Raw genomic sequence first — 20428 nt, forward strand, 5'->3', positions numbered from 1 at the left:
CTGTTTTAACACGTCGCAGAGTAATGTGTTTTTCCAAGAATAATGGGCGGCAGTAGTTTGTTATTCGAGGGACTTAACTTGTAAAACAGCTATTTGGGAATGCAGACTTGCAGGTACTCAACCGCTTTCGATGGGCGTGCGCTCGGCTTGTGTACCTAACCGCAATGGGAGTTCAAGGTGTAACCATAGAGCGCTCGCAAGAGGGAGGGCTGAAGTGGAGGTACAGCCAGAGGAAGAGTCAAAGAGGGTGGAACTGTCAGAGTGGGGAGGGGGGGGGGGGCAAATGGAAGGAGTAAGCAAGATTGAGCCTGCAGCACAGATTCACTGAGAGTACAGCTGACTTCAAGAAGAAGGCAGACATTGTTTGACACAACCTGGAGCGGAGGACAAGGAGCAGGTAAGAAGAAACATCCAGCCATCAGCAGCCGGCCTTGACCACCTCATCTTTTCCCATCTATATATACGGCAATCACTGGATTATTTACAAGCCTCTCCCGCTGCCTGTGCGAGAGGAGGGTTGTGCTGCGCTCACCGCCGACATGCTCCGTCCTGCTGGCGTGGGTGCAGCTGTGTGGCTGCTCGCCGCGCTGGGCCCGGGCCTGTCTCTCCCAGCTGAGGACAGCAGCCTCTGCACCCACTGCTTCTACAGACAGACGCCACCTCAGGGAGCCTCTGCAGGACTGCTCTGCCACAGCCTGCCCGGAGGACGGATGTTCGCCACCATGCTCAAAGCGACCTGTGACACCGCCGTCTTCTCCGCCTTCCATCTCGGCCACGGGTGGACGGAAAGGGAGGGGAAAGGGCTCGTGGTGAGGACGCGTCCATCATAATGTTTAAAGTGGGGCTCTCTGTTTTTGCATAATGGATTTTGAAAGCTAGTGCAGCACAAATTCACAGATTGGTGACTGGAAAGTATGTAACTAGGTACGTTTTTAGGTACTTGAGTGTTTTCAAACTAAGTTACTTTGTCCTTCTACTCAATCACAATGTAAAGGAGAAATGTGTCGTTTTTGATCTATTCCAGTAACTACTTCTACAATAAAGATTTACATAAATCATGTACTATACTAATGTGATATAAGAGATCCAATGATTTTCATTAAATTATACTATTGACTCCCAATATACCTACGTGTTTGACATTTTACAAAAAGCAATGATTATAAAAAAATAAATACAAAATCTGACAAACACTTTGATTTATTAGAGTAACTACAGAATAAGTATTTCTACTAGTTATACTCTGATCCTTCAACCTTGTAGTTCTGAATCCATTCAGTTGTAAATGGCTTATATATGGTTGTGTATAATCTAAGAATATATCTTCCAACATTGCACTTAACATTGTAAAGATTCTACTGTACTTCAGGTCCATGCGTTAAAAGAAATGGAATATACCAAAGATGAAACAGGGGAACACTTGTATTCACATCCTTCATATGAATTTGCCTTTTATATTCATTGGTAACTTCGAGCTATTTGCATCAGGTTGTATTATTAGTATTACATAGAAAAAGAGGAAGTAATATTTGTCTATTACTCTGGCATTTTACTTCGTTACACAATATTGCTGACATTTACACGTTGCAAATTGTATCTATGTTCATATAATACATTTAACGACAAATTCTAAACTCTTATTTTAAAAACCAATTAAATAAAATGTAATTATTCATATTTGAGAATACAAAGGGAAGAAACCGAAGTTAACGGTTTCTTTTTTTTAAATTAACAGACAAGTAAAGAAGAAAAGAACATTAAATCTGCAGTACCGGCCCTTCTCAGAGGAGGCAAGCATCCATCTCATCCTGCCTCGCCAACGGACTCCCCGCTTCGTCACTGGGACTCGACCGTCACAACGCTGGTCAAGTCAAGCATCTCTCCCCAGTGCAGCACTTTAGGGGGCGATCTCTACATCCTCACTGGGGTCGGAGGTCTCGGGGCTGCTGAGGATGGACACGAGGAATGTCAGACGAGGCCGCTGTGGTCTGCAGTGTGCTGCGCTCTGCCAGAGGGGAAGAGTGGCTTCAGCATGGGGTTAATCAGAGAGACAGCGGAAGGGGAGAGGCAATTGAGCGTGAAGGAGCTGGGGGAGATTCTCGGAGTGGCAGAGCTTTTCTCAGAGGGCTGCGGAGGAGCAGATGGGGCGACTGCCGGGGTCAGAGTGGGTCTTCGCAGTGAGGGCCTCCCGGGCAACGTAGAAAAGCTGGATGCAGATCATACTGGTGAAAACACAGGCGTTGAAGGTGTAGATTCAAAAACTGAAGCTGGTCAAGTCGCTGAAGGAGAGGAGGTTGGATCAGAAGCCGCTGAAAGAATTGATCTGCGTGATGTGACCCGTTCAGGAGCCGTGCGATTAGCGTCTCCTGAATCAGCTGACTATGAAACTGCGGATGAACAAGAGACGGATAACAATTCCGTGTTCAATGTTCTGATGTACGTCCTCTCCACCACCGTGTCCATCCTTAAGGCTCCGCTGCAGCCGGTCGTCTCCACCGTCACTAAATTACCTGGACAGGTAAAACGAGTTACTCAACACTTCAGACATTTGATTTCAGCTTACTCGAAATAAAAGCCTGAGGACTATCATCGGGGTATCTTTGTTAGACTATAGATGGCTTATCCAGAGCAGCAGAAGACATTATACAACTGTTGTGAGTAGAACTCCTCATCACAAGTCTAGTAAACCATGAGTAGAAACGGTTAATTTGCATATGCATTATTTTATAACAGCAAATGCTTGAATACAAAAAAATAGGCCGATCATCTATTTCCAAATAAATGAAGATAGGACATAACAGCAGAATATTACTAACCGGGTCACTAACCTTGTTACTGCATTCAAGTTTAGATTTTGTTAAAAGGCGAAAATCGACTTTAACAAATAAAACATGAAAATGTTCAGTGTAGGGAATTTGTAGAGAAAGAAGCTGTGTTTTATAAATCCCCCAGTAGCCTCTTCCCAGTGACTGGAATTCAGTCACTGGACAAATGGATTGTCCCTCAAAACCTTGAAAAAGTTAATTCTGTCATTTTGTTATTCCCTCATTTTTTTCTCTTTTAACCCCGAAAGTAACACGTTTGTATTTCTATTCAGGTGACCTACGTTCTGCAGGAAGACCTCGAGGTTCTGTCTGCAATTCCTGGTGAAACCTTCTCCCTACTCCACCTCTTGACTTCTGACCTCTTGTATTGGACCGGCTCTGCTGGAGAAACGCTGCTGGGTATCGGGGAAGACTGCTGCTCCAGCATCTACTACTGCGTCTCCTCCATGCTGGAGGCCCTGCTGAACAGCTGCCACACTGGGGTCACTGGCATAGGGACCCTTGCTGGAGACTCAGTGGGGATATTTTGCGGGGCGTTGGACAATGTTTGGTGGGTCACCGAGTTCTTCGGAGGCCAGCTGTGGGAGCAGGGTGAGGCTTACGTAGGAACAGTGGTGTCAGAGATGGGGGGTCAGGTGCAAGCTGTCGGCGGAGGATTTGGGAGGCTGGCGAGTCGAAGTGGAATTGGGGTGGGTAATGTGTTTAAAATAGGAGGGGGTTTAGTACTGGGCATCGTGGATACAGTCTTTGGTGCGGGGAAAATGGCTTTTGAGTAGGAGTCAGAATGAAAGTGGAACCAAGTTGCTTCAATTTTGGTTTGTGAATTTTTTAGCATGTAAGCGAACCAGATGGGGCTATTTCAGTTTGATGTCATATGAAGATCAGTTGGACAAGGATAGCATATGTGTTTGCACCACACTTTGTGAATAACAAATGTCTTACCCCTTAAGTCTTACACTCCACTAGGGCAGATTCTCTGTATAATCTGCTGCCGGGATTAGAGACCCAACTGTGACTAAAAAACACTGTACACAAGGCTTTTGGATGTAATTAATCAAAACAATTATTGTATGATAAATGTTTGCTTACGTGTACATTTTAATTAAAACGGATGCTGGTCTATTGTTTTGATCCTCGTTCTGTCCTCTTCTTTCCAACACGGTAACACACATTAATATAATAACTCTCTCAAAAGAGCCATTCTCCTTCACCTTACTTTACAGATCAAGGTTTTTACATGCAAAATACATAGTGTAAGTAGTTCAAATGGGCGGGAGCTCGATGAGCCACGATATATATTTTTTATGCTAAAGATAGTAGTAGTCAATATGGTACAGTTATAGTACAACACTGAAAGCAGCAACTCTTGCAAATTTAACTGGAAAAATTTGATGAAGACACTTAGCGTTAAGTACTTTTATTTGACTGACTGTAATTTAGTAATGTTGTGATTGTAATGCTCCAACTTTATTATTGAATTCTGAATAAAGCATTTGATGGACTTCCGGTCTGTGGCGGAAGCTGCCGATCAAACCCGGAACACGTTGCATGTTGCGTCAGACAACAGAGAGTCAGCGAGGATTCATGTGCCTGAGCTGTGCAAGCTGACGTCCTCTTTCTGTTTCATTTTAAAAGGTATGGATTCATACACATCAGTAACACGCCACGGGTTCAATAAACGGCAACTTAAAAAAAGTTTATCGCTATGGATGAAATCAAAGCTCATGAGATGCGGTCATAGAAAATGGAGATTTAGTTTGTCTGATTAGCTAAAGCTAACTAGCCGGTTTGGCTCGACTTTAGGTGCGCCTGTGACAGGTGGCAGAGGCAATGTTTGTGCAGAAAGTGAAACCCACCAGCTAACACAGCTGTCGTCTCACAAGAAAGATGAAATATGAAAGATTAATCATGTTTAAACCGGGTTGTTTAACGCCGGAAAGGATCGTCACCCTATTTTTCCCAGCACGTATGAGTCGAAAACACTTTCACTTTTCAGGCAGAAGAAGAACGCCTGTGACAGCACAGCAGGCACACTACTCACCGGAAGCAAACATGTAGAATGCACTAATCTAAAGCCGTTGACGTTGTGCTCGTTGTCTGTGTCTCCACCAGAGATGGCGGCTCTCTTCGTGTCCCCTCACCCTGATGACTTCAGGAGCCTTCTGGCTCTCATAGCTGCAGAGTTTTCTTCCTCCTCCCCGCGGACTCTCACGGAGGAGCCTCCCGCGTCCCTGGGCGCCCGCTCCAGACCGATCCTGGTGCTGGACGCTGGGGATGGGGACGCAGTCCTGAGCGGGGCCGGCGCCGTGTCGTGGTACCTGGCCAATCAGGGGAAGAGAGCCGGCGTGGACCCAAAGCAGCAGAGCCAGGTGTGGCAGTGGCTCAGCTTTGCGGACAATGAACTCACCCCGGTGTCCTGCGCTGTGGTCTTCCCTCTCCTGGGGATGACGGGAGTGGATAAGAAGGTGATTTCCAAAGGTTCATCTTGTCCTTATTTCTTATACATCATGTGAGGATTTCTTATTAAATGGACTTGTGCGTTCTCAGCTCCAGCAGAGTTCCCGCGCTGAGTTGATCCGCGTTCTGAAGGTTCTCGACAAAGCACTGGAACCGAGAACCTTCCTGGTGGGGGAGACCATCACCTTGGCCGATGTGGCTGTTGCCACCGCGGTTCTTCTCCCTTTTAAATACGTAAGTATGCGGTGCAACCCTCACGTGTGTCAGCATGTTTCTATGCTAAAACATTTAGTTCTGGGAAATCTCATAATCTCAACGAGTTCAATATTTTTTGTTTTAGGTATTAGAGCCCTCAGACAGGAAAGTCTTGACCAATGTTACACGGTGGTTTACAACGTGCACAAATCAGCCACAGTTCCTGAAGGTGTTGGGGAAGATCACTCTTTGTGAGAAGATGGTGCCAGTTACGCTAAATACAAACCCTCCTCCGAATGCTAAAGCTGCTAATGCCGGTCCCGCTGGTGATCCTGCCGATGCCACAGCTAATGGTCAGTGAACATTGTGCCACAGTTTGTGAATTTTTTGTGGAATCGTCATTCTCATTTTTCTCCATGTTTCGTCCTGCAGGCCCACCAAAGACAGAAGCCCAGCTGAAGAAGGAAGCTAAGAAGAAGGAAAAGTTGGAAAAGTTCCAGCAGAAGAAGGACACGGAGGCAAAGAAAAAGACTCAGCCATCAACAGAGGTACGAATGTTCAACAAAAACAACGTCTTGTAAGGCATATGTGCAGCTTTTAGAACCTATAAATAGTCTATATCAACAACATAACCTAATGTGTTATGGCCGTTTTTTCTCTTCTAGAAAAAGGCCAAACCGGAAAAGAAGGAGTTGGGAGTGATCACATACAGTGTTCCCACTGCCGCTGGGGAGAAGAAAGGTGTGTGTGTGTGTGTGTGTGTGTGTGTGTGTGTGTGTGTGTGTGTGTGTGTGTGTGTGTGTGTGTGTGTGTGTGTGTGTGTGTGTGTGTGTGTGTGTGTGTGTGTTATTGGGTGAGTGGGTGTGTGTGTGTGTGTGTGTTTTCTTTTTTTACATGCGGTGTACTCAAAGCCACGGAGAAGTTTAGGTGTGACGCGACAGGCGTTCAAAGCATCAACAATGTCTCTATTGAAAAAAAGTATGTGAGGATTGACACTCCTACTTCGCAAGACTTTGACAGATGTTTCATCCAATTAACTGCCGTTCTCTAATGACACACACAGATCTGTGTAAAAACCATCATGTGTTTTATCCAAAATATGTAGTTTTGTCGTGTCTTATTGCGATTATCTTCAGTTCCCTTTGTCAACCCTCTCGCTCTCTCTTTCTCTTCCGGTGTAAGATGTCATAAGCCCGCTTCCTGACTCTTACAGTCCTCAGTACGTGGAGGCTGCCTGGTATCCGTGGTGGGAGAAGAAGGGATTCTTCAAGCCGGAGTACGGGGTAAAGAAGTGCCCACACCTTGGGGTATATTCATCCCACAGAACATCAATTTATCATTGCTCTGCAATAAAATGTCTGTATTCTGCAGAGGAAGAGTATCAGTGACCAGAATCCCCGTGGCGTCTTCATGATGTGTATCCCTCCTCCCAACGTGACGGGATCACTCCACTTGGGTCACGCGCTCACCAACGCCATTCAGGACTCTCTGACTCGATGGTATCTACAAGTGAACTGATTCCTTAAATTCAAAACCAGATTCTCAGTGAGACTTTGGTTGCGTCATGAAATCACGTGTTTCCTTTCTGTTTCTAGCTAATTTGATATTGTTTTCATCCAGACCATGATTTTTAAGTGAGGTGCCTCCCTCTCTCTGTCTAGGCACAGGATGCGAGGTGAAACCACCCTGTGGAACCCGGGCTGTGACCACGCTGGTATCGCCACACAGGTGGTGGTAGAAAAGAAGCTGATGAGAGAGAGGGGCATGAGCCGCCACGATCTGGGCAGGGAAAACTTCATCAAGGAAGTCTGGAATTGGAAAAACGAGTGAGTGAAGGAGCGCGGAGACAGGAGGTGGCTGGAAATCCGAATAAAGAACAGTGAAATGACTTTTGTCCCTCTGCCTTGTAGGAAGGGAGACCGTATCTACCACCAGCTGAAGAAGCTGGGCTCCTCTCTGGACTGGGACAGAGCCTGCTTCACTATGGACCCGGTGAGTTTTCTGAAATCCCTGAAGTAGTGTGGATAAAATCCGAATTCCTACTCATCATGTCCTGTCCTGTTTGCAGAAACTTTCCTATGCAGTTCAGGAGGCCTTTATCCGCATGCATGACGAGGGAGTGATCTACAGGAGCAAGCGTCTGGTCAACTGGTCCTGCACGCTAAACTCCGCCATCTCCGACATAGAGGCAAGTATGTTTTTATTAGTGATGAAGATCAGTTTCCCCTCGGTTTGTTTTTTTTGGAAGGCGGGTGGGAGGGTACGGACGGACACCAATATTATTGACCACAACCCTCCCTCCAATATATTGGTACGGGAAACACTGACCATCAAGGCGACTTCTATTCATCTTTATTTCTGGGTTTTTGGCATTGTTTTTTGTTCAAAACGTCCCCAGCGCTACTGTGTGAGCCTCTTATGGGGCTGCGATGGTTACCGATCGACGCAGTTTTCCCTTGCTGCCTGTGCTCACTCATGTTACATGGTTGGTTGGTTTGCAGGTGGATAAGAAGGAGCTCACTGGCAGGACCCTGTTGCCGGTCCCTGGGTACAAAGAGAAGGTGGAGTTTGGTGTGCTGGTGTCTTTTGCCTACAAGGTGGACGGATCAGGTATTTACAGGATACTTTCGACAAACGCACATAGTGCCACTTCAGTGATCCCTTTTTTGTTCACACTATTCTATTCTGTTGCTTAGACGAGGAAGTGATCGTGGCAACAACCCGTATTGAGACGATGTTGGGAGACACTGCTGTGGCTGTCCACCCCGATGACTCCAGGTATCAGCACCTGAAGGGGAAAATGGTGCTGCATCCCTTCTGTGACCGCAAGATGCCGATTGTCTTCGATGACTTTGTGGACGTGAGCTTTGGAACAGGTAGGCATGGTTACAGGAAGAGATGGGTCTCTGTGTGCTGAGAATAAGTAATGACAACACGTCGTTAACACAGGCCTCCTTCCTAATTATGGCTGTTGTCTTTTTTTCTCTCCCGTCCGTCTGCACCATTTTCGCTTCAGGTGCTGTCAAAATCACCCCAGCTCATGACCATAATGACTACGAGGTTGGAGAGAGACACAATCTGGCCTTCATCAACATTTTGGATGAAAATGGCCTGCTCATTAACGTGCCCCCCCCGTTCCTGGTATAGTGCCTCATTATCATCCTTGCCCCTGCAGTTTGTGCATTTCCGCCATGCCACTTAAAGTCAAACTTCTTCTTAGTTTCCAGTGTTATGTTGCAAATTTTCATTTCATTTCCAACTGCCCCCCCCCCCCCTCCCCGCCCCCCACCACCTCCAGGGCATGAAGCGCTTTGAGGCCAGGAAGACTGTTCTGCAGGCTCTCAAGGACAGAGGGCAGTTCAAAGAGATCAAAGACAACCCTATGGTTGTCCCAGTCTGCAGGTAAAGTAGGTTCATGTGTGCATAGATAGAAAGGAAGTTACTCGTGTTTTGGATATTTTCATCTCAGTCAGGAGATCATTCCTTGAAGCATTATGCAACCATATGAATCTTCTCCATCAGTCGTTCGAAGGACATTGTGGAGCCGCTGCTGAAGCCGCAGTGGTATGTGAACTGCACGGATATGGGCAAGCAGGCCGCAGACGCCGTGAGGGAGGGGCGGCTCAAAATCATCCCTGATCACCACCTTAAGACGTGGTTCAACTGGATGGACAACATCAGGTACATGGCCCTTTTATTTTAACAGTGTTTCTTCTTTTTTTTATACTTGTTTATACTTAAAAAATATCTCTATTTTTTCTGATTTGCTGTTGATAAAAAAAATAAGTAATTTAATCAAATTGTTGCTCAGACTTTTTTTTTTTTTTTTAAATCTGTTGCTTAATTAATGTACCAAATAATTTTTGCAGAGATGGAGAGATGATTTTGCATTTCATTTTTCATTTCCTCTTCCTCTCAGGGACTGGTGTATCTCTCGGCAGCTTTGGTGGGGTCACCGCATTCCTGCGTACTTCATCACTGTCAGCGACGCCTCCGTGAAACCAGGAGAGGTAAGACGATCTCTGGCACTCTTGTCAAGGAAACTTCCAGATAACATAGAAAGGCTAAATCTGTTGTTCTTCTTTTACCCACGGCTTTTTCTCCCACAGGACGTGGACGGTCATTACTGGGTGAGTGGGAAGTCGGAGGAGGAGGCCAGGGAGAAAGCAGCAAAACGCTTCAATGTGTCTGCTGAGAGAATAACTCTCAGACAAGGTGAGATTTAAAAAAAAGTTAATTAAGCATTCTCATTACCACAACTAATGTAAAAGGTTATCTAATCAGTTATGGCGTTGCTGCTACACAGATTGACCAAATGTGAATAATTGTACTTCATATTCATACAGGTTAGTTACGTTTTTGTCCCTGTTTTTCAGATGAGGATGTTCTGGACACTTGGTTCTCGTCTGGCATTTTCCCCTTCTCTATCTTCGGATGGCCTAATGAGGTAAGACACGGGTCAACCACCTTTCTCTCTGACACAAATGCCAAGGTTTCTGCTGCACACAGTAAGGATGTCTTATTCAGTAGAAAAACACGGCTCCGAAACGGCAAATATATAATCATGAAACGCAAATAGAAACTGGAAATGCTGCCACCCAAATTCCTTCTTATATAATTTGGCTGTGTTTCCATCATTGATGTTGCTGTTTGCCATCTTCCTTTAGACCCAGGACCTGAACGTGTTCTACCCTGGCACCTTGCTGGAGACGGGCCATGACATCCTGTTCTTCTGGGTTGCTCGTATGGTGATGATGGGCCTCAAACTGACCGGCAAGTTGCCCTTTAAGGAGGTGTGACCAATCAAAACCGAGATAGCCGGAACACAACACAACGGGATACCAATCTTATTAGATGGACTTGACTAATTAATGCCGGCTCTTTCCTGCAGGTCTATCTGCATGCAGTGGTGAGGGACGCCCATGGAAGGAAAATGAGCAAATCTCTGGGCAACGTCATTGACCCTCTGGATGTGATTACAGGGATCTCCCTGGAGGTAGAGCCTAATCCCGCTTTGATGCGTGTTCAGATTCTCACATACATTTAGTCCTCCCTCTCTCCCATTTGGGTTGTCTCTTACATGGTCACCACACACAGACACACACACACACTGCTCCCTCTAGGGTCATATTCTTTTAAGATTTATTAAGCCCCCTATTCTGCTTCCAAAAGCTGTTATTGAGGCCATCAATTTCTTCCCCAGCTGGGGAGAAAACTGCAGTCAGAGGAAGCAGAGCTGTCCTACAGAGGGCACTGAAGGACTAGTAGTAAACTATACTTTACACGTAATAATAAAACTCTTTTCAAAGCCCTTTCTGTTTTTTTGGGTTTTTTTTAAACCAACAAGCAGTTTTCTTTTCTTTTTTTTTTCCATGTTAATTTTTCACTTGACATCCCTCCTTATTTCCCGGTCTCCACATCCTCCAGGGTCTTCATGCCCTTTTGATCGACAGCAACTTGGATCCTCTGGAGGTGGAGAAGGCAAAGCAGGGCCAGACGTCCGACTACCCAAATGGCATCCCGGAGTGTGGCACAGATGCTCTCCGGTTCGCCCTATGTGCCTACACTGGCCAAGGTGAACTTCACTTGTCTTTTTCTTTTTGTGCCTCCATTGACCTGGATCTCAACCGTGACTACATGCATTACGTATGCGTACCGGGAAACAGCATCTCAATCCAGTAGTTTGCGGCCAGTTGTTAATCAAGTCTACATGAGAGAAATACACACACACGGAAGATTTAGATGTGTGTGTGTGTGTGTGTGTGTGTGTGTGTGTGTGTGTGTGTGTGTGTGTGTGTGTCTCTCTCTCTCTCTCAGGTAGAGATATCAACCTGGATGTCAACCGCATCCTGGGTTACCGTCACTTCTGCAACAAACTGTGGAACGCTGTGAAGTTTGCCATGAAGACACTGGGAGACAACTTTGTACCCTCAGAGAAAGCCCAGGTGAGACCAGGGTAAAATATGACGGACAGGGAGGACTCTTCTCATGTTGATCCAATGACGTGCGTAATCGTGACCCACGCGCTGTCCTGCTTTGCATTCATAAATGTGTACCCGCTAACTTAGAGGTACCCAGATAGGAGCGGCGTTAACCAAAGCTCTTCTTTCGCACTCCGCTCAAACCCCGTCAGCTCTGTGGAGACGAGAGTGTATCAGACAGGTGGATTCTGTCCCGACTGAGTGCCGCTGTTGGTCTCTGTGATGCCGGCTTCAAGGCCTACGACTTCCCAACCATCACAACGGCCATCTACAACTTCTGGTTGTACGAGCTCTGCGACGTCTACCTGGTAAGAAACTTTGAGACGCCGTCTCCTCTCGTCGTGAATTGATTTATGCCCAGAGGGTAAGTGAAAAGTAAATGCAGAATACCTGGTGCCAAAGCTGTTTCGTCCTATTGTCTTGTCCTCCCAGGAAAGTGTGAAACCAGTGTTCGCTAAGTCCGAGGAAGACGGCACCAGCCAGCGCCTGGTGTGCAGACAGACCCTTTACACCTGTCTAGAAGTCGGCCTGCGCCTTCTGTCCCCTGTGATGCCCTTCGTCAGCGAGGAACTATACCAGAGGTTACCGCGGCGACGACCTCACAGCGATCCACCGAGCATCTGCGTCACATCCTACCCCGATACAGAGGAGGTGAGATGAGGGTTGTTATCAAACCTCACTGGGGTTCTAAAGACATTCCAAAGGGGCGAGTGTGCAATGTGTTTTTCTGTGGCTTGCAGTTCTGTTGGCACAGCGCGGAGGTCGACCGCGACATGGAGTTCGTGATGACTGTGATCAAGACGATCCGGTCACTGAGAGCCGACTACAACCTGACCAAGACCAGAGCTGACTGTGAGATGACAAACGGGCGCTTTGACGGAACAGTTCCTCTAAAATAACTCTCGGTTTTAGGACATCTATTTATCATCTAGATTAGAAATGAAATGACAAGCTTTTGTCAACCGAGGTGTAATTCTCACACCACAAGAGGCTCACTTCCATTATGATGAAAAGTAACTATGCACATTCACTTATGTACTTTACTTCAATCCACTTTTGAGGTGTTTAGAAATAATCTAATACTACTTTATGTTTAACTTCTATTTGAGGCCAATGTTGTATAGTGGCTTTTTTTTAATAACTCATGTATTTTCACATTGTGGCGTTGTTGCCTTAATCAATGACCTCAATAATTTTCCCATAAACAATAATCTGCTTCCCTTCATTTATCTAACTAGTTATGTTATGATGCCTAAACTTCAATGTGCCCCATTTGTCTCCCAGGCTACCTCAAGTGCATCGACGCTGCCACTGTGTCCCAGGTGCAGAAGTACAGTCTGCCGATTCAGACCTTGTCGTATTCTCAGGCCGTCATCGCTGTGGCGGCTGAGCAGCCCGTCCCAGGAGGCTGTGCCGTGGCGATCGCCTCTGACAGATGCACTGTCAACCTCATGCTCAAGGTAAGAGGGGGGGTGGGGACAACATGTGTTCAAACGAACTGGTTTTGTCACAGTTCAACCTGAAAAGTCTTGATGCAACACAGCTACATGATAATCGTTCAAGATTATTATTTGTAACCAGCCCTCGTCTACCCTTTAATTCCCCAAGGGTCTCATCGATGTGGAGAAGGAAGTGGCTAAGCTGATGACAAAGAAAGGTGAATTGGAGAAACAGATGGAAAAATTGAGAGGGAAGATGGGAAAGAGTGATTACAAGGAGAAGGTGCCAGTGAAGGTGCAGGAGCAAGATGCTGAGAAGGTGAGAGAAATAAATTGACTTGTAGTTTCTTGGGGAGGAAGACTTAAAGAAAATAATGACTTTTCTCCACAGCTACGGCAGAACCAAACTGAACTTGAGAAAGTAAACGAAGCAGTGGACAACTTCAGGAAAATGATATAAATTCTCCTTTAGCATCATGTAAATCAGGATTTATTTCCACATTTTTCATGTCTGTATTTTCCAAGTTGATTGTAGTGCAGAGGGAATTTAATAAAGTTCTTATGGCAGAAAATGTTTGCAGCAGTTTATTGTTCTGAGCTTATCCCAGTCTCTTGTCGTCTGTGCAATTCAACACTTCGATTAAGTAATTGGAAAATAAGTGTCAAACATTTTATTCCGCTTATTTAACAGAACACATAAGAACAACGTTTTAGAATACAGCTGTGTTCGGAAAGATAGTCTACAGAACAGAAATAAATCTGAAAAGCTTTAACACTTGGAATAATCTGCGAAATGCAGCTATCCAGCCAAGGAGGGAGAGAAATGGTTTGTGCATTTACACAAAATTCTGCTTTCTAGGAGATAGATTTGATTAACAAATAAATCAAACAGAAAAAAGTACCACAGGTTTGTGCCTATAGATGCGTAGTACCAGACCCTTTTTTTTTCCAGATGCCATCACAGGAACACTAAATATGACAACGAATTTTTCTCGGACAAAAATTACAGTAAAACATTCATGCCATGAACACGCTCTTGACCACAGGCCATCCGAATCCTCTGCTGCTGGTTTCCTCACATCCAGTCAGCCATTCTTCTATTCAGTCTCCAGGGTGAGTGGAACTCGGAGGCGGGGAGGGGAGTGCAGTGTGTTGTTTCAAAGTTTCGCATGTACTTCCGTGCCTGGGAGAATGGAAAAAAGACAGCGGGGATGGAGGAGGAATAGATATGAGCGGTGTGGGAGGGCAATATACAAAAAGTGTAGGACTTGATTATATTAGGTTCAGTCTATGTGCCTCAGTGCCTTACAAATCTCCCATCTCTTAAGGATTTACACAGGAGGTGAATAAAGCCCAATTCAAAAGGAATTACCGAGGGAGGAAAAGCATAGCATTAGCTGTAATTGATGGCACTGGTCTTGTTTGATGTTAAATGACTTCAATAAGCTGAGCGGGGCGAAATATATTACACCAGTCAACCTGAGAGCACAGGTGAGCTGGTTGCTATGGCGACTAGAATAGTGTTCCTCTGTGCTGATGTCTGAATAGCTGTGAGTGTGAGAAGAGGTACGGTAAGCCTTCAATGGGGCTTCCTGGGGAAAAGGAAATTAGACTCTGTATTCTGGCTCGGAGCAGCGTGATAAAGACAACAGGTGCCCCATCCCCCCTAAACCAGACAGAAAACTGCACACACAGAGTTTGAGTGCATGTATGACAAGACTTCTTACCAAGAAAAGAGCCAGCTGCCGTCTTCCATCGGAATCCATGTCCTCGCCTGGAAACAGACACAAAACAGTGTGTGAAGCCAAACCTGCATGTACGGGGAGGCACATGTATGTGTGCAGTCGATTTGCCTTGTAAATGTGAAGAGGACCAAGGGGCTTACCAACACTCCATGGAAACAAGACCTCTCTGTCTGGCTGATACGACTGCAGCACAGTCACACACCAGTCATCGTCCACTTCGTAGCCACTGTACACAGACGCTGTGGAGAAGGAGATGGCTTTAAACACACCTGTTCTCATACCAACAGAGTGAAACGGTGGGCAAGCATACCTTCTTCTATGGGATTGGAGGATCCCAGCCATTGCCTGACCACTCGAACTCCTTCATCTGTCATTATCTTTGGATACCTAGATAGGGGGAAAGAAAAAGACCACTTGTGTCATTCAACAAGTGAAATTTCATTGATCGCATTGAGAATACCAACCTGAATTGTAGCAGTTTAAGCAGGAGATCGTTTCCTCTGTTAGACATGATGTCCTCTGGACCCCTGTAACATACAGTGGACATGATATATCAGGAACATTTATTACCAAAATATGTTAAGACATACAAGGAATTTGACTTTGCGGTTGACAATGGACAACAAGACATATCTGGATTAACAAGCAAGGCACTTAGCCCTCGATATACTGGACGTTACTGTGGGGTTATGTTTGATGTGTTCTACCTATGGTGTAAGGTATAGCGATATAATGTTCAGAAAATGTTCTATTATATATACGCAGATGCCAATGACACATTTAAAAGCAAATGCCAAACAATTTTATTTATTGCAGTTTTATAAAACATACTAGCCAAATGTTACTTATTATTTCATAACAATCTAGTAGGCGTACTAAAATATTCCCACAAACAATACAAACGGCAGTTGTGCCAAGGTGGTAGTTTTTCTTTTATTAGAGAAAAGCATTTGTGGCTCCCAACATTTACAAACTTCAGATATTATTATGATTTCAACCCAAATGTGTCCTGCTAACATTGCAAAACAAAAATGAAAGAAAACCAGCTTATACCATACAAATATTTTTGAAGACTCACGTGGTGATGATCTCATCTTTGGTTCTCCTGATCAGCAGAACCGGTCCCTGGTATCTGGAGGAAGAGAAAGTGTTGCGTGTAACAGCATTGAAAGGTTTGTTTTTCACAATAGCAACATGTTGCTTAATGTTTGATAATGCCAGCTTGGACTTTAATGATTGGTGGCACTATAAATGAACACTAACTTGAGAAGCTGCTCAGCATTGTTGAGGTTCATGTACTGTCTCACTGTGTGCTGTACCAACGGCCCTAAGAGAGAACAAAGACATTTCAGTTACTAAAACTAAAGCTCCTTGCTTCTAATACATAATAGATAGTGTGCTCTTGGACTCACTCCAGCTGTTGGGCATGACCTTGAGGGCCAAAGGCAGGAGGTCATCGAAGGAGGCGTCCAACACTATCGATTGGATCTCTGGGTACGACATCACTGCCCAACTGGCTGAGAAGGGAGAAAAAAAAAAAAGAATTTAAAAAAAAATCAGCCGAACCAGGAAGTAAGCACTAAATAACATTGTTCAAATTCATAGCGTGGCGCCCATTGTGTATTGGTCGTTTATTTTTTTCTGTACCTGTGAATCCTCCTATGGACCATGCATATATAACAATGTCAGTGATCTCGAAGCCCAGTTTGTGTATTGCAAACTGGATCACTACATCCATGGCGTTGGCCTCATTCTGGGGGAATGGTACTCCCTGGCAGAAAGAGGCAATATCCATTTGTTATAAAAACAATAGTAACGCTCAACTCACCTACAAAGACTAAACAGTCTTACAATAATTTCTCATCACACCTACAATATCGACCACGAGAGTGTACCTCATCCTCCTGTGCAATACAGTCCGATTGTAACAAGAATTTCAACATGCTGTTGTTTTCTAGTATGTTGTTTTACTAACGAAACAATGCTAGTTTAACGATGCAATAGCGAATCTGAAAACACTGCTTACCGTACTGCCTCCAAAGCCGGGGTGGTTCCAGCCCAGTACAGAGTAGTCACCTACAGTGCATATCGACACAAGATTTAACTACAGTACAATTAAAACAGCAACAATTCCAAGAAGGGGAAAACCTCACCGCCGTGGGACAGTGGCGTGTTCATGCAGCCCACCTCGTAAAAGCCTGCATTCCCCTCGCAGCAGATGACCTGCGGCAGAATTCATGCATTTTAAGAGCCACCCGTTGTGTGACTGAGTTATGGAAAAACAAGCCCAAGGCACAAAAAAAAAAAAAGAAAAGAAGAGAACAAATTGTTGCGGACACTCACCAGTGTTCGGCCAGTCCGCTCCCCGTCCTTCCTTCGATCCACAAACATTGTGTCGATCTCATTGCCATCGCAGGCCACAAGCTTGTTCCGTTGGCCGTCAAACTGTGAAAACAGAGAATGATGATGTGAATTTATTGAAATGAATATAGAAAGTTCAAATCCTTGATGTGTGTCTTTTAAATTTATTTTTTTACCTCTTCTATTAACCTAGCCTGGCCTTGCAGCAGCATGGGACGCATAGCTCTCTGCAGTAGGCCGACAGAGCCAGGGTACAGCATCCTCCTTCCAAATGAGTGGGCAATCAGAAAACTGGAGGGGAAAAAATGAAGACACTGTTGCAAAAGGGGACGAAAGAAGACGCAAACTTGCTATAAAGCAAACCACATCAACCCCCTCACAGACATTCGCTGCAGTGGTGTCCTGGAGTAATGCATTTACCTGATAATGTGGCATGGTAGAGTACGCACTGAGTGGAGGACACTGTCTGCTGCTCCTCTTAATTTGGGCTCTGGCTTAAGCAGTGAAACACCAGCCGTGGATAGTTTTCTGTTTAACAAAGACTTACAATGAAACAGATGAACCAAAAAGTATTTGACATCTGTTTGGTGCATTTATCCAATGTACTTCGAGTGGATGTATTCATAATGAACTGAACATAACGAACATAAAATAGAAAACGTACGGATTGCTGACTTCTGTCCAGCTGAAATCCAAAGGCCAGTATGAGAAGTCAAAGTCATAGCACTTCAGTTTTTTCTGCAAAGCAATCAGAAGAAAGAACTTGAGAACTTCAGTCAAGTTCTGATGTATCGATATGGATACTTATAAAGACAGGATTAATTCTTGTTCTTATTATTCTCCAAAAAATGTTCATGCAAATATCAAAAGTAAATCCTCATGAGTACTTCAGGTTTCTATGAGCGCACCTTATTTGATGGTGTGGGCTTGTTTTTGGTTTCTTCAAGAATGGAGAGAAAGTGAAGATACTCAGAGTTGTTCCATCTCCCCCAACCTACGTGAGAAAAGGGAGGCCCGATAAAAAAACAGTAACAGAAAACATATATTTTGTTACAAAGCTTCTAGGATGCTTTCTGGGTGCAGACCTTGTTCTTCTCAATGTTAATGTAATCTTATTTGCACACCATCTATACAGCAGATGATGCGATATCTTTAAGATGAATGTACTAAATTAGTCATCGCCTGACATGCCGTTGAAATTTGAATTCTCACCTCTAAGACAGGCCACTCCTAGAAGACACACCAGCACTGCTCCCACATACTGACTTACTGGAACCAGCTTACTGCTGCAGATGTAACCTAAAAATACACAAAGCATCAGTGACACAGACATGCTGCCCCCCCCCCCCCCCCCCCCCTCCCAAACTTCAGCCTCATTAACAGGCACAGATTCAGAAGATTCACAGTCTGACAACTACCCCAGAACCATATGCATAAATCAATATCAGAAGCTCAATTATACACTACTGAGTAGCACACAACCTCAAGCAATTAATTTCTACTGTGGTGCGGTCTTCCCGGGTGATTCAGTTGATTAACTTCATATTAATCCCACTTGCAGGAGAACAGAGAACGTTGCCCGAGTGGCAGCTTTTCTTTCTTAATGGAAGGAGAAATGTATTATATGGTAAAAACATTTTTTTTTAGACATTTGCCACTGCTTGATCGCATGACTGAGAATGACATCTACTGAAAAATGTCAAGCTTACAAGCGTAACATAAATAAAAAGTGTATTCAAATGTAATAAGTCACAATACTATTTTTCTAATAGTTTCCCCAAAACTGTGATTGTAGCTGGACTCGGGGATGAGGCAAAAATGATAATCCTGACCCTAATCTGGATATGTTCTAATATACCGTTTATATGTATATGACACACAAGTGAAATGTATGCAAAACTAAACAAAGTAAAATGAATTACTTATTAATGAAATGTGTCACATTTATCAAACTAAAATGTTAGATCTACACATTTCTCAGAAATGTTTGACGAAAAAAATCTGTAGAAAGAAAACATATACATGATAAAGCAAAACTGAATCGTCCCCCCAATCCTAGTCACCCGTCTTCATTTCTGTCCCACTTGGGAACAACTCTTTTGATGATATTTCCCAACTGAAGATACATTTTGGTCAATTAGAGATTGGAAAATCATGACAATCTCACAGTCTCCCAGTTTCTTCGTGGCCAAGCTGAAATATTTTGCTCCAACCAGAAGCCCAAAACAAAAAAAAATGATTTCACATATTTAAAAACTATAAGTAGAACATCCTCGCAAGCTGGAACCAACGATAGCATGATGCTTTTTCAATATTGTGGCTCATTTATTTTCAGTTGGTCAACCATTGTAAATGTACTTCCAATCATCCCAGCTCTAATGAGAACTGTTGCAGTGAAGAAATTACTCCCCCCTTTTTTCTCCCACAAAACACAATTCTTATAACCAAACGTACCTTTCCTGTACAGATAGCAAAGCAGAAGAGGAGAGCTGTAGTAGGACAGAGACCACAGTGCTGAAGCCTGGAGGAAGAAGACAAACTTAACTCGACACAGCTTCTTCATCTCTCTCTCTTTTTACAGTATTATCAATCATACAACTATACGGACCCAACCGAGGATGCTGTCGGTGTGTTTCTCCAGACTCCGAGCCTGGTAGTTCCATCCCTGCTGTGAGAGAAAACGTTCACATTCAGAAGCGCTGTTTTAACGTCTGCCTTTGAACAGCTAGCTTTAGCTAACGTTAGCTAATGCCACTGATCGCCTCCTCCGCCTCCCTATCCGCCGATAGATAAACCAGCTACCCGTTGTCTTTACAGTGTTACAAACGTGTATTTTTATTCGTTTTCAGTTTAAGCTTCTACATTTCCTCCTTTCGTATTGGCAAATATTCCCCTCAAACTGCTTCCCACGTAACGTTAGCTTAACAAGGTTAATGGCGCCGAGGAAAACACTTTAGGAAGCGTCAGTTAGGTGGGCCGATGCTGTCTTGGTGAAGCATAAATTAATTTAAGGTGCAAAAACAAGCGTATTAATGTGCACCTGTCACTTGATCCATATACGAGCAGCCTGGCTCTACTGTGCAGTGACAGTTGGGTTTTAAAAACAAACACTTGACACTTCCGGGACACAGCCGCGGCTACATCAGTGCCCAGCGATTAAATACCGCTTATTTTTTTGCAGTTGGCTGTTCTAAAACAAAGATAACACGTTATAGATATTCCTACCCTCCTCCCAGCCCTGCCCTCAAGGCGAGACTGGTCCGGTGAACGATGAATTCGTTGCAAGTGAGGCCCTACTATACAGCGGAGCCACATCCAGCCGGCCATTCTTCCACTACGGGAGCTACGGAAGCCCGGACTGACCATAAACTCAAAGGCGAAAGCGCGTGGTAGTTTTTTAGGGGGGAAAAGTATTTTGAGACAGG

The 20428-nt window shown here is 44.5% G+C and overlaps 3 protein-coding genes across 4 annotated transcripts; 2 read left to right on the forward strand and 1 right to left on the reverse strand.

The window, feature by feature from the left end:
• The first annotated feature begins 199 nt into the window (after positions 1-199).
• Positions 200-3961, forward strand: si:ch73-54f23.2 (uncharacterized). The gene is made up of 3 exons (XM_040165772.2): positions 200-809; positions 1736-2518; positions 3098-3961. The coding sequence occupies exons 1-3, from the start codon at positions 540-542 to the stop codon at positions 3599-3601; spliced, it is 1557 nt and encodes a 518-aa protein (XP_040021706.2). The 5' UTR covers positions 200-539; the 3' UTR covers positions 3602-3961.
• A 133-nt stretch (positions 3962-4094) lies between these two features.
• vars1 (valyl-tRNA synthetase 1) lies at positions 4095-13469 on the forward strand. The gene is made up of 29 exons (XM_040165680.2): positions 4095-4460; positions 4938-5290; positions 5373-5516; positions 5623-5830; positions 5910-6025; positions 6143-6218; positions 6660-6760; positions 6849-6976; positions 7139-7303; positions 7388-7469; positions 7546-7665; positions 7979-8087; positions 8174-8353; positions 8494-8618; positions 8776-8879; positions 9000-9158; positions 9397-9487; positions 9587-9692; positions 9854-9924; positions 10145-10270; positions 10369-10473; positions 10905-11052; positions 11295-11422; positions 11611-11766; positions 11891-12109; positions 12199-12310; positions 12743-12918; positions 13067-13216; positions 13289-13469. The coding sequence occupies exons 1-29, from the start codon at positions 4322-4324 to the stop codon at positions 13355-13357; spliced, it is 3966 nt and encodes a 1321-aa protein (XP_040021614.2). The 5' UTR covers positions 4095-4321; the 3' UTR covers positions 13358-13469.
• On the reverse strand, positions 13468-20391 carry abhd16a (abhydrolase domain containing 16A, phospholipase). Of its 2 annotated transcripts, none has more exons than XM_040165757.2 (20): positions 20229-20391; positions 19612-19671; positions 19458-19524; positions 18216-18302; positions 17912-17997; positions 17668-17741; positions 17424-17531; positions 17180-17294; positions 16986-17087; positions 16796-16865; positions 16669-16718; positions 16290-16413; positions 16055-16159; positions 15906-15969; positions 15721-15774; positions 15107-15169; positions 14953-15029; positions 14783-14881; positions 14625-14671; positions 13468-14080 (listed from the first exon to the last, which is right to left on the reverse strand). In XM_040165757.2, exons 1-20 carry the CDS (start codon positions 20367-20369, stop codon positions 13973-13975), a joined length of 1701 nt encoding a protein of 566 aa, XP_040021691.2. In that variant the 5' UTR covers positions 20370-20391; the 3' UTR covers positions 13468-13972. The 2 variants fall into 2 exon arrangements, with proteins under 2 accessions (XP_040021691.2, XP_077951135.1); XM_078095009.1 differs by having other exon boundaries at positions 19612-19668; positions 20229-20371.
• Between the last annotated feature and the right edge of the window lie 37 nt (positions 20392-20428).

The sequence above is a fragment of the Gasterosteus aculeatus genome, chromosome 20, assembly GCF_964276395.1.
Source record: "Gasterosteus aculeatus chromosome 20, fGasAcu3.hap1.1, whole genome shotgun sequence".
Classification (NCBI taxonomy): domain Eukaryota; kingdom Metazoa; phylum Chordata; class Actinopteri; order Perciformes; family Gasterosteidae; genus Gasterosteus; species Gasterosteus aculeatus.